This window comes from Oncorhynchus kisutch, linkage group LG22 (assembly GCF_002021735.2).
Source record: "Oncorhynchus kisutch isolate 150728-3 linkage group LG22, Okis_V2, whole genome shotgun sequence".
Taxonomy (NCBI): domain Eukaryota; kingdom Metazoa; phylum Chordata; class Actinopteri; order Salmoniformes; family Salmonidae; genus Oncorhynchus; species Oncorhynchus kisutch.
Genome location: NC_034195.2, coordinates 28,466,331 through 28,479,257, shown reverse-complemented (window position 1 = coordinate 28,479,257; position 12,927 = coordinate 28,466,331). Strand labels below are relative to the sequence as shown.

The 12,927-nt window shown below is 40.1% G+C and overlaps 2 protein-coding genes across 3 annotated transcripts in view; one reads left to right on the top strand and one right to left on the bottom strand.

Annotated features, from left to right (window-relative positions):
* The window catches only part of alpk3a (alpha-kinase 3a), a 24,435-nt gene extending 20,509 nt beyond the window's left edge, over positions 1 to 3,926 (top strand). The window contains exons 12-14 of the mRNA XM_020456110.2: positions 67 to 284; positions 376 to 424; positions 581 to 3,926. Of these exons, the coding sequence (XP_020311699.2) occupies positions 67 to 284; positions 376 to 424; positions 581 to 950 (637 nt within the window). The 3' untranslated portion in view covers positions 951 to 3,926. The remainder of the gene's footprint in view (positions 1 to 66; positions 285 to 375; positions 425 to 580) is intronic.
* Positions 3,697 to 12,927, bottom strand: LOC109867144 (sodium/nucleoside cotransporter 2). Of its 2 annotated transcripts, none has more exons than XM_020456107.2 (18): positions 12,803 to 12,927; positions 12,467 to 12,540; positions 12,301 to 12,377; positions 11,627 to 11,718; positions 11,189 to 11,378; positions 10,942 to 11,083; positions 10,520 to 10,633; positions 10,057 to 10,134; positions 9,880 to 9,960; positions 9,660 to 9,740; positions 7,211 to 7,336; positions 6,984 to 7,114; positions 6,674 to 6,842; positions 6,143 to 6,340; positions 4,810 to 4,891; positions 4,604 to 4,702; positions 4,345 to 4,450; positions 3,697 to 4,242 (listed from the first exon to the last, which is right to left on the bottom strand). In XM_020456107.2, the coding sequence occupies exons 1-18, from the start codon at positions 12,894 to 12,896 to the stop codon at positions 4,131 to 4,133; spliced, it is 2,046 nt and encodes a 681-aa protein (XP_020311696.2). In that variant the 5' UTR covers positions 12,897 to 12,927; the 3' UTR covers positions 3,697 to 4,130. The 2 variants fall into 2 exon arrangements, with proteins under 2 accessions (XP_020311696.2, XP_031657557.1); XM_031801697.1 differs by having other exon boundaries at positions 12,467 to 12,537; positions 12,803 to 12,922.

Sequence of the window (12,927 nt, the reverse complement as noted above, 5' to 3'; positions counted from 1 at the left end):
GAGTATGATTATGTCATTCTTTCCCTGCACGTGCCAACACCTTTGTTTTGCTGCATCTTTACACAGAGTGAGCCCTCTCTATCTGGTGTACCGCCCTGCCAACTCTGTCCCTTACGCCACTGTGGAGGCTGACCTGAAGGGCATCTTCCTTAAGTACTGTATGATGGATGCCAAAGGCAGGCTGATCACCAGAGCCACCTCAGAGGTGGAAATGAAATGCTGCTCCTTCCAGCATTGGATCCACCAATGGACAAACGGAAACTTACTGGTTACTGGGCTGGAGGGTAAGAAAGATTAGCAGACAGGGTCATTCCCAAAAAGATGAACAAAGTCAGTTCAAATAACAATATGATCCATGTACTTTGTTTCTTTCAGGTGTTGGACCGAAGATCACTAAAGTTAGAATCGTCACGAAATCAAAGGGGTTTGTATAGCGAAATATCAGAATTATTTAGGTTGTCATATGGAAATACCTATTGATGCTAGTATTTGAAGTAGGTCTATACTGTGTTAATGTTTTACCAGTTGGTCCACAACATCTTATCCAACTCTTAGTTATGAAATGACTTCTGCATTGCAGGTATCAAGGCCTTACAGATGATGGTTATCCTAAGGTGTTTGAGCAGTTCCTGACTCAGCATCAGTGTAACTACTACTGTAGGCTCCTCAGCCTGAGAACTCTGAAGCCCATGGACACCCTGCAGCAGCCCCCCAAGATCAAAGGCTCCCGGAGCCCCTTGCTCGGCAGGAAGTTAGGCTCGTCCAGCCCTCAGCACAACAGGAAGTTGGGCTCATCCAGCCCCCAGCTGCAGAGAAAAGGACTGAACAGCCCCTTGACAACCAGAAAGGCCACCTCCAGCCCAAAGGTGCCTAGAAAGACTAGGGAGACAGAAGACAACCAGTCCACAGCCAAACCCAAGGCGGAGGAGAGTATCAAAGTTGTGGTATGAGGTAGCAACGTCCAAAGGGAATACATATCAAAGCAGCATCCCTTTTCTTTCACGCCAACGTTCAGCTTTTTTATGTTCTCCTGTCACCCATTGCTGTATTTAGTTGGGTTGAAGCAAGGACGACCAGCATGGCCTTGAACTAAATGTTACAGAGCTTGTGCCTGAAAAGTCTTCATCCAAGAAGGAGAGACAAACAGGGAGATCAGTTCAAATCTAGGGAATAGGTCACCCTAGGGGATATTTATATAACATTACTGTGAATTTCTCAATAACCATCAGTAGTAGTAAGATACTCCCCATTCTCCAGCTTTATGCTGAAATGGTTTAAGTGAGTGGAGGAGGTACAGTACCTTTAAGAAAACTTCCAGGACTAAGGAAATGGGACACAGTTTTCTCTCACATCCAGTACAGTCTTCTTGAAAAGAAGAGACTTATGAAGTTGTTGAAACAATGGTGCTGGATACAAATCCGTGGCCGTAAGCAGAGCTCTAATAGCTTGATGCAGATGCAAGGGTAGTGAAGTGCACCAACTGCATTGTACATCTGGGATGTATAAGTCTTGGTCATTGAAATTGTTTTTGTTGAACAGTAATTGGATCTTGTTACTGTTGGTCGTATAGCATGCTCTACTTGTTTCTATTATGGCAGTATTATGTCCTTAAACTACGCATTACAGTCTTCCGAAAACTGAGCAAAGACAACACTACTCTTGCCTCTTCACTGGGAATATGTTTTTGTGCACTTTTTTGCCAAATGTTTTCTTGCCTTTTGAAAACTGACAGGTTTTAGTAGTTCAGTTCATTTTTGTTGAACTTTGTTTAAACCCTGTAATCTGTTCATTGGAAAGGAACATGTTCACATGCATAACTCTGAACAGTACAGTAGACCGATCCCCTTAACCTGGTTCTTTAAAGGAAAAGTACAGTAGACCGATCCCCTTAACCTGGTTCTTTAAAGGAATAGTACAGTAGACCGATCCCCTTAACCTGGTTCTTTAAAGGAATTGTACAGTAGACCGATCCCCTTAACCTGGTTCTTCAAAGGAATAGTACAGTAGACCGATCCCCTTAACCTGGTTCTTTAAAGGAATAGTACAGTAGACCGATCCCCTTAACCTGGTTCTTCAAAGGAACAGTACAATAGACCGATCACATTAACCTGGTTCTTTAAAGGAATAGTACAGTAGACCGATCCCCTTAACCTGGTTCTTCAAAGGAACAGTACAATAGACCGATCACCTTAACCTGGTTCTTTAAAGGAATAGTACAGTAGACCGATCCCCTTAACCTGGTTCTTTAAAGGAATAGTACAGTAGACCGATCCCCTTAACCTGGTTCTTTAAAGGAATAGTACAGTAGACCGATCCCCTTAACCTGGTTCTTTAAAGGAATAGTACAGTGGACCGATCCCCTTAACCTGGTTCTTTAAAGGAATAGTACAGTAGACCGATCCCCTTAACCTGGTTCTTTAAAGGAATAGTACAGTACACCGATCCCCTTAACCTGGTTCTTTACAGGAATAGTACAGTAGACCGATCCCCTTAACCTGGTTCTTTAAAGGAATAGTACAGTAGACCGATCCCCTTAACCTGGTTCTTTAAAGGAATAGTACAGTAGACCGATCCCCTTAACCTGGTTCTTCAAAGGAACAGTACAGTACACTGATCCCCTTAACCTGGTTCTTCAAAGGAACAGTACAGTACATTGATCCCCTTAACCTGGTTCTTTAAAGGAATAGTACAGTAGACCGATCCCCTTAACCTGGTTCTTTAAAGGAATAGTACAGTAGACCGATCCCCTTAACCTGGTTCTTTAAAGGAATAGTACAGTAGACCGATCCCCTTAACCTGGTTCTTTAAAGGAATAGTACAGTAGACCGATCCCCTTAACCTGGTTCTTTAAAGGAACAGTACAGTACACCGATCCCCTTAACCTGGTTCTTTAAAGGAATAGTACAGTAGACCGATCCCCTTAACCTGGTTCTTTAAAGGAACAGTACAGTAGACCGATCCCCTTAACATGGTTCTTTAAAGGAACAGTACAGTACACCGATCCCCTTAACATGGTTCTTTAAAGGAACAGTACAGTTCACCGATCCCCTTAACCTGGTTCTTTAAAGGAACAGTACAGTACACCGATCCCCTTAACATGGTTCTTTAAAGGAATAGTACAGTAGACCGATCCCCTTAACCTGGTTCTTTAAAGGAACAGTACAGTAGACCGATCCCCTTAACCTGGTTCTTTAAAGGAACAGTACAGTAGATCGATCCCCTTAACCTGGTTCTTCAAAGGATTGACTCTTTAACTGACCTTGAGTGTTGAAGAGCAATAAAGGGATTACTGAAATAAACGCTTTAACTTTGGAATGCACATGTTTGGTGCCATTTAAATGGGTCAACTCACAAAGTGAAAGAATAAGAGCTATAATATCAGAACCATGTAGAAACTGCTTTGGACCTGGCCCATGATCACAGTAAAGCAGTAGCTCACCTCCAGCTGACTTTTGTGATTGAAAATGATATGCATTCTCAACATTCACACTTCTGGGGGAGGGGTGGGATGGGGATATTGTCACTAGTTTGAAGCGTACAGTATGTGAATGTGTGTGTGAGTGTGTGAGTTAGAGCGTGCAAGAGGGATTAAGAGTGTTTGATATGTTGGCAGAATGCTAATGAAATTAATGTCCCTGACACTGTAATATCTGGTATGTTATGTTGTGATTTTGTACATACAATTCATGTCAAACGTTCATATTCATATTTTCACATACTGTTTATTTAGATACAATGCAGAATTTGACTTACTGATTTACTCAATGCAAATAATCCACTTTTACAATTTCCAATCCTTATTTAGCACATTTCAGCATTTCTTTGCATTGATTTCCAATATATCTGTTCTCTGACTCTTTGAATGAAAGAGTGAATCTTTAGAACTAAAGAACTATATTTATCATAAATAAAATTGTAAAAACCCGTTAAAGGATTTGTTTTATCTGTATAAGCTTTATCTTCATTTTGTAATCTCTGGATGGAGTTTAATCTACATTACTTATAGTATAAATATATACAATCAAATGTGAAAAAAAGTTATGAAACATAATATATACTGAAAATACAAAGAGCTGAATGAGTTGATCTACTCACTGGTAATTAACACATAAAATGACTTACAGGAAGACCTAGTTACAAACTGCATTATCAAAGAGATCACAGCAGTTCGTAAAGTACAAAGTGGCGTTGGTCACCGTGCTCCAGGAGCCCTCAAATGAGATGGTCCCATTGTTCACAGTGCTGCAACAAAGTATTAGGTTAGATTTGGAGAATGATCTGTTGAGAAACATGTTATATCCAGCTCCTAACCCCTCTTTCACTGTTGTACTTGTTCAAACCTACCTTCCAAAGAGATCAGTACAGCAGTTTATTAGGTCTATATTTGTGGTGTTGAAAAAGGACGTCCCGAAAACATCCAAACAGTCAAGAGGAGGAACAAAGAGAATTCCTGGAGAGGTCACAAAGAAACAAAGTAAACATGATGCTCCTGCACTCCTGCACATACTAATCTAAAAATAAACGTGTGAGATGACACATCCAGGAGAGGGCAGATGATGAATGATGAAAACAGAAAAGTTTTGAAGTGAAAATAAGCACAGACCTGCAATACAGGCATTAATCAGAGACACACAGGTCCCAGTGAACAGGGCTCTCAATACCAAAGAGGAGACGTCGGCTCTTCTGGATGGGCATATGGAGGCTATAAAGTAACATCACAAAATAAGGAAATTGTTAAAAATATATTCTGATGAATGGCAACACATGGAGAAAGATAAGGTGGTACAAAGTGTGGAATCTTATGCTCACAAAGGCCTCCAATTACGATCCCCAGTGAGCTGAAATTGGCAAATCCGCACAGAGCAAAAGTGGAGATGATCTCTGATCTGACCTGTAAATGTAGAAACTCAGTACGTTAGAAGATTGTGCTACAACTGTAATGTGATTATCTCACCTAGCTATCTTTATTTTATTTGAATGAACCTTTATTTAACTAGGCAAGTCAATTAAGAAAAAATATATATATTTACAATGAAGGCCTACCCCAGCCAAACCCTAACACAGACGATGATGGGCCAATTGTGCGCCGCCCTATGGGACTCCGAATCACGGCCGGTTGTTATACAGCCTGGAATCAAACCAGGGTCTGTAGTGACACCTCTAGCACTGAGATGCAGTGCCTAAGACCACTGCACCACTCGGGAGCCCTTAAGATGAATGCTCTAACTGTAAGTCGCTCTGGATAAAAGTGTCTGTTAAATGACTAAAATGTAAGATACACTTACAGAGCATCAAAGAAACTTCCATAGTACACAGGTCAATACAAAGGTCTTACACATGTGTAGGAATGTACATGTGTTGTCAGGGGTTCACCTAGGGGTCATGATGGGGGCTGTACCAAATGTTTGATGTATTATAACAATAGATTATGCTTATGTTGTATTAAGAGGTATAGGAGTTATAAGACCCCTCCCTCATTACATTTACAGGGTCCTAGACTACAGATTAACAATATTGTTCCACGGTTGTTTTCTAGTCTATCTGCCTCTTATAAAGAAAGAAACGTTCTCAGAAATGCGTGACTGAGACAGAACTCTGCAGGGGAGTGTAAGAGATAAGAGACAAGTCAGACATTCCACAATTAATCAACTTGTGGAGTGGACATTTACTGTCTAGGCCTTAGAAAACACTGGAACTATTGTATCTCTCTTGCAAGTTTATATAGCTGTGTATGCATGAGCTTGGTCTGATGAGTAGAAGGTAATGACGTATGCAGTGACATCATTAGGGATGGACTTCGGGTTTAATCAAATTATTTGGGACCTTTTCTATTTTTTAGAACTTACTCAGAGACATGCGTGCTATGTACCTGCTGTCTACTTCTGTCTGCAATTGCATTAATAAAGTATTTTGAATGATTTAATTAAAGCTATTGTCATAATGCTAATTTCACCAATGAGCCAATGATTGACAAGGAACAAGGAACGAACCCCAACAGTGACCAAATCCACGTTTTGGGAATAATCAGTATTACTACAGTATGCATGTACAGTAGTATTCATGATTTTATGAACATAATAATTTCCAATAAGCACATACAGTATTTGTACACTAATTATAAGAGTGGAGAAAGCATACGCACAGAGATCCATTGCCTCTCATCGCCAATAATTTCATCCAGACCGTTGACTCTGTTACTCTTCAACTTTGACAGCTTCTGATATGCCAGAAACTCATTGAGGAAGAGCTTGGTGCCGATGAGTTCCGCTACTATGAAACTCTCTTCAAATGGTATCCCCATCATGAAGGCCACAGGCATGAACACATAGGAACAGATTATCTATGGGTGCAAAGTGCAGCAAGAGCAAGGGTCAATAATGGGGTTAATAGTTTCCAGTACATAAAGTATCAACTTTAGATATTCTAATCTGAATTATTTTACACATTTCGATGATTTGGACATCTTACCAAGGCACAATGAATAATTATCTTATCTTATTTTGTGATGTGCACAATTATTCAGCCATGCATCACACGCTGTTAAATAAAAAAATGCCAAAGCATGTCCATCACTCATCACGAAGTACTGGGTTAGTCATGGGTGTCAAGTCAAGACAGAAGGATCTTTGAATGTGAAATGGGATTAAGGTATGTGGAGCTGCCTGGAGCATACCTCAAATGTGATAGAGGGAAATCCCACCAGGCCTCCCAGCCAGCCAAGAGATGCATTGATGAATGCCAGTATCGCAAGGAATGCAATCAAGTTGGCAGCTATATTAGCAACAAGGCCTATTGATGTAGATGCTCCACTGCTAGCTGCTTCCAAAATGTTCTGTTCATCACTGGGGAGTTAAGACAGCCCAATATGAACCACAGAAAGTCTATTATATATACAACAAAATGCAGAGGAATGTAAAAATGTCAAATCTAATGTAAAATCGGTAAATGGCAAACACATACACACAAAACACAAAAATACATACCCACAAGCCACTTTGATATTTTCCTCTGATGTAAATTTGCTCTCTTCTGTCTCCGGATAGGACAGCTTGGAGATTGCCAAGGCACATGGGGCAGCCATTACAGAGGCAGATATCATAGAGGATGCATCAATCTGTGGGGCATCACGATGAAGATCAGTCACATTAGAATTAACTGAGACAAAAGATGAAAAACTGGGTGCATTGGAGGGATGACTCTTTGGTCTTACCCCAAATGAGATGAATGCACCCATCACACTTCCTGCAATGGTGGCAAAGCCTCCAACCATGACAGCATGCACTTCAGATTTGGTCATGTCCTTCAAATAGGGGCGAATCAGCAATGGCGCTTCAGTCTGATGAAGAAAACATTATAAAGAGGAATGCTTTAATAAATAATTCTACACAGCAAGTGGATAGAATCAGCTAAGCCTAACCAAGTTGATTTAATGTTTAACTTCACATTTTTTTAAAATAATGATTGGAACGATTAATTTGAATCGATGAATTTACAATAGAATTTGACGAAATAAACGATTACCATACAAATATTTTTAAACGGCTGAAGCAAGCACACACATTTTCTACAGGAAATGTACCTTTTTTAGTTTAGCCATATTTATCTTACCTTAGAAGTGTTTAATTGAATTGCAATGTCCCATAAATTGAATGCCCAAATCAACTTGAAGTATCTACAAAACAAGTTTTGCAGCCACATAATCCAAAACAAAGGCTAGGTAAAAAATGTATTCCTAAAATGACTGTTCGCAATAAACAAATGAATACTTTGATTCACATGATTTGAGCATTCATGGTGGACTGAATTATGTGAATCAAATGAATCATTTGTTAATTTGTTAAGATGTTACTGAGTTAGAGTTCATATAAGGAAATCAGTCAATTGAAATACATTTGTTAGGCCCTAATCTATGGATTTCACATGACTGGGAATACAGATATGCATCTCTTGGTCACAGATATATATTTTGTAAAAGGTAGGGGCGTGGATCAGAAAACCAGTCAGTATCTGGTGTGAACACCATTTGCCTCATGTAGCACGTCACACCTCCTCCACATAGAGTTTATCAGGCTGTTGATTGTGGCCTGTGGAATGTTGTCCCACTCCTCTTCAATGACTGTCGCTGGATATTTTTTTATTTAACCTTAATTTAACAAGGCAAGTCAGTTAAGAACCAATTCTTATTTACAATGATGGCCTGGGAACAGTGGTTTAACTGCCTTATTCAGGAGAGAAGGACAGATTTTTACCTTGTCAGCTCGGGGATTCGATTTAGCAACCTTTCAGTTACTGGCCCAATACTCCAATCACTAGGCTACCTGCTGCCCCGATATTGGTGGGAACTGGAACACACTGTTGTACATGTCGATCCAGAGCATCCCTAACATGCTAAATGGGTGATGTCTGGTGAGTTTGCAGGCTATGGAATAACTGGGACATTTTCAGCTTCCAGGAATTGTGTTCAGATCCTTGCGACATGGGAATGTGCATTATCATGCTGAAACTTGAGGTGAAGGAGGCGGATGAATTGTACGACATTGGGCTTCAGGATCTCGTCACAGTAACTCTGTGCATTCAAATTTCCATTGATAAAATCCAATTGTGTTCGTTGTCCGTAGCTTATGCCAGACCATATCATAACCCCACCGCCACCATGGGGCACTCTGTTCACAACGTTGACATCAGCAAACCGCTTGCCCACACGACGCCGTCTGCCAATTGCCCGGTACAGTTGAAACCGGGATTCATCTGTGAAGAGCACACTTCTCCAGCGTGCCAGTGTCTATCGAAAATGAGGATTTGCCCAAGAAAGTGAGTTGCGATGCCGAACTGCAGTCAGGTCAAGACCCTGGTGAGGATGACAAGCCCGCAGATGAGCTTCCCTGAGATGGTTTCTGCAGAAATTCTTCGGTTGTGCAAACCCACAGTTTCATCAACTGTCTGGGTGGCGGGTGTCAGACAATCTCGCAGGGGAAGAAGCCGGGTGTGGAGGTCCTGGGATGGCGTGGTTACACGTGTTCTGCGGTTGTGAGGCCGGTTGGACATACTTTCAAATTCTCTAAAATGACCTTGGTCAAGAAAATAACATTACATTCTCTGGCAACAACTCTGGTAGACATTCCTGCAGTCAGTATGCCAATTGCACGCTCCCTCAAAACTTGAGACATCCGTGGCATTGTGTTGTGAGAAAACAAAAATACATTTTAGAGTGGCCTTTTATTGTCCACAGCACAATGTGCTAAATCCCCTTGAGTTCTCGAGGGATAATTAGGGGGTTACCCTGACCAGGACTCAAACTGTGGTCCCTGTGACCACAGTTTTTGTCATTCCAAAACCCTTATTTAAAAGGCTAAAATCTCTTGGTAAGGTCACTAGGTGTTTTACTGAGGTTGTTTAGTGTTTTTACAAATTGTATTGTATTTTGTCATATTTCATTTTTATTCGCTCGCCTCACTTTTCAAAAGATGTAATCTGTTAAACAGTAAATCAACTTTGTATGTCCCAATCCTCATCAATATTACTTTGTAAGACATTGTGAAGTGTAAACATCACTTAGTGTAATTACTACAATGGTGTTATCTTATGTATATGTATCCTCCAATAATTCTTATATTGAAGTAGGAACTGAAATACCCTCGACTACAAACAGGCAAATGTACCTGTCCAACAAATATGTTGCCTGCAACACTCAAGGTCTCAGTGGGTGAGGTTCCCATCGTTATCTGCATTACCCATGCGATCTGAAAGGGGAAAAACACATGGCTTCTTGTTAACATAAATCATACAGTACACACACAAACCTAGAGCCATATGTATATGACTGTGCCCAAACCTAACACAGAAGCTTCATTTTGGGCTTAATGTTTGAAGGTCTCTTACCTTAATGATGAGCCATTGCATTATTCCAAGGAAATAAAGAACTGACATCACACTGCTGAAGAATATCACAATGGGCAAAGCCTGGAGAAGGAACAGGGACATATATTGATCAATCCTGGATTCATTATCAAATAAATACATGTTTCTAGTACATTTACTGAACTGTTGCTCACTGACCTGAAATGCGAAGATGTCAGATTCTACTAGTGGTCCAAAAACAAATGATGACCCGTGTTTTGTGTAGTTCAAGAATATCTGAAATTTTAAAAACGAGGGAAAATATGATTGTCTTCTCATTTGTATTCATGTCAACAATGAGGCTCATAGTTTGTCATTCCATGCAACTAGCTACAATTGTTACTTACATAATACTGTCTCAAATCAATAGTTAAGACCAAATAGCAGTTTTAGATTAGAGAGTCTGCCAGGTCGCAGTTGTAAATGAGAACTTGTTCTCAACTGGTCTACCTGGTTAAATAGTTGTTTTTTTAAGTTGTTGGAGATAGCTTCATGGGCCATCTATGAGATTTCACTGTGCCTCATAAAAGAGGGACCTCCCAGATAAAACGACAATTTCCAGGTAGTTTAGGTTTACTACTTTAAGATAAGGAGATAAGGAGCAGTTCAGCAACAAGGATACCTGCACTTGCTCTCCAAGCCATTGGAAGGCTGTGAGTCCTGGCTCTGTCCTTATGACAAACAGTCCGATACAGAATTGTAAACCAAGACCCCAAAAAACTGACCTCCATGCCACCTGAAACAGAGACAAACAAACACACTTGACATACTCTTCAAACAATGTTTGGATATATATTATTGTTTAACAAGTGATTCTCCATAAATTGGTGAGTCAATGGAAGGTATTACTAGGCGTAACTGGTAAAAGACATACAAGGCCAAACAAAGGAAGTCCACAGTAAATTCAAAGTCTAAAGAAAACAGTCATAGATAAGCGGTTATAACCAATCATGTGTTATTACAGGTAGACATGCATTATGGGAAAGCCTGGCCACTCTCATCCTGTGATGGGATCAGAGCGATCTGCTGTGATGTTAAGCTTACCTCTGTCCTGTGGGCTGAGAAGATGAAAATGACTAGAATGAACATGCAGACCCCTCCAAATGAGATGAGCTGCTCTGGTCGCTTGCTTGTGTCCACAACGAGCCAAGTCACTAGCAGGACCAGCACCGCAACAACGAAAACTCTAAAGAACCCACAACAGACTCTCAGTCCACAGAGGAAAATACACTCACCAAATTAATTCATTTTCTCAGACCATTTAAAGTGTCCATATGAAATAGCTTCTTACCCTATTATCCATCCCCGGAAATTGTTGTAGCATCTTTGAGCTGGTATGAAACATTTGGTTATGCTATCTCCATGGTATGTCTTCACAAGGTCATAGGCTTTGGAGACAACTGCCAAACTGGTGAGGACTACAAGGGCAATGGACCTCTCAATGTCCAATATGCATGCTGTGATGAAGTATGCCACATAGCCTGTGATATAGAAACAAAGGTAATATCAAAAGAGCATCACATTGTTGTGATGAGAAATTGTCAGGGGACTGATTCTTAGAACATTTCACTTTGATGGGATAATTCATAGGATAGTGTACAATTTTCTCATTCAGTCTGGTTTTATTTTTATGGTGTTTGCACAAAAGGCGACACCTATATCTAGCAATGAGTTTGTAAATTAGAAGCCCAATAAGTACATTTGTTAGGGTTAAATTCAAATAAAATACCTGCTCCGAGCAAGCCCAGTACAATGTATTTGATGGTTTTGGCGTGAGCTTTAAAGTAATCCTCTGTGGCATTAATAGGCTTGGAAACCTTACTAAAGAACCAATCAAAGAACAGGTTAGTTACCACGGCATATTACAAACAACCATTCTTATATCTATCTAATAATCAACAAAGACATTACAACTTGTCTTTTTTTCTGCACAATAGCTTGACATGGCGTCAGGTAATGGACTACGCTGCCTTGTATTTATATTGGGAGATTTCTCTTATGAGTTCATAAACATGAAGAAGACTTCATGAAATAGGATAGCTCAAGATAAAAGCAGGGACAAGAAGATTATCTGAGGTTGGAATTCAATCAAATAAACACATTGCAGAAAAATGGTTTTGTCTTTCGCTCTGCACAATGTACAGAACATTTACTGATACTAATAACAACATGTTATTGAGTGGGTGAGACGAAACTAAACAAATTTTGATTTGAGTCAAACTTTTGCAGTGAAGTACTGTAGTGTAATTGTGTTCTACATCCCTGCAACGAGGTGTTGATTAAATCTGTTTCTCAGAATCAACATTCAAAACGGTATGCTGATGTGTATGCTGATGTGTATGCTGATGTGTGTGCACCACAATAAACACTACAAACTTTAGCCCTTTAGTTTGATTGGCATACCTTAAATATAATCCCAATCCTTTTCTTGAGTGCTCCTCTTTGAAACTGCTTCTGTTACTAACTGAAATGCTATCCCCCTGAGAGGAATGAAGTGTCTGTTTATTCATCAATTCACATACTGTAAATGTTGAAAAAATGTGAGCATGCAATTTTTTTCTTTACATACCTGTGTTTCAAATCCCTCATTGACCACCCCATTAACATGAGACAGAACGTTAAGCGGTGTACCAGTGTCTTCTGCTGAAAAAGAGAGGCAAAGTTTAGCCATTTGTATCAGCCGTTTGAAAAACAATGTTCACCACACTCAATGGAGCCAAAAACGTCACATCTTAAATCTGTATTTCCTCTGTGAAACACGTTGAGATTCTAGCACCCAGGGAGGGCGAAAGCTTTTCAAACACTATCCTCATGGTCATCTTGTGGAAAAAAAGTGCTAAAAAACACACGATCTGCTCAAAACTTCCTTAAACGTTCAATTCAGGAAAACAGGACAATAACTTACTCATTGTGAATGCTGTTAGTCTGTGTGACGAATGCTGTGTTGCAAAATACTGTGTCGGGACATATACACTGCCCTCCTTGAGAAATCTTATCATAAATTAACAGACAAGTTCAAGAGGAGCTTTA

Bases quoted from the DNA above. Each gene is read 5' to 3' on its own strand.
- LOC109867144 (XM_020456107.2), bottom strand. From the start codon at position 12,896: ATGATAAGATTTCTCAAGGAGGGCAGTGTATATGTCCCGACACAGTAT. The intron at 12,541-12,802 runs GTAAGTTATTGT...TCTCTTTTTCAG, and splicing joins ACTAACAGCATTCACAATGA to CAGAAGACACTGGTACACCG. The intron at 9,741-9,879 runs GTAAGAGACCTT...TTCCCCTTTCAG, and splicing joins TGCAATGGCTCATCATTAAG to ATCGCATGGGTAATGCAGAT.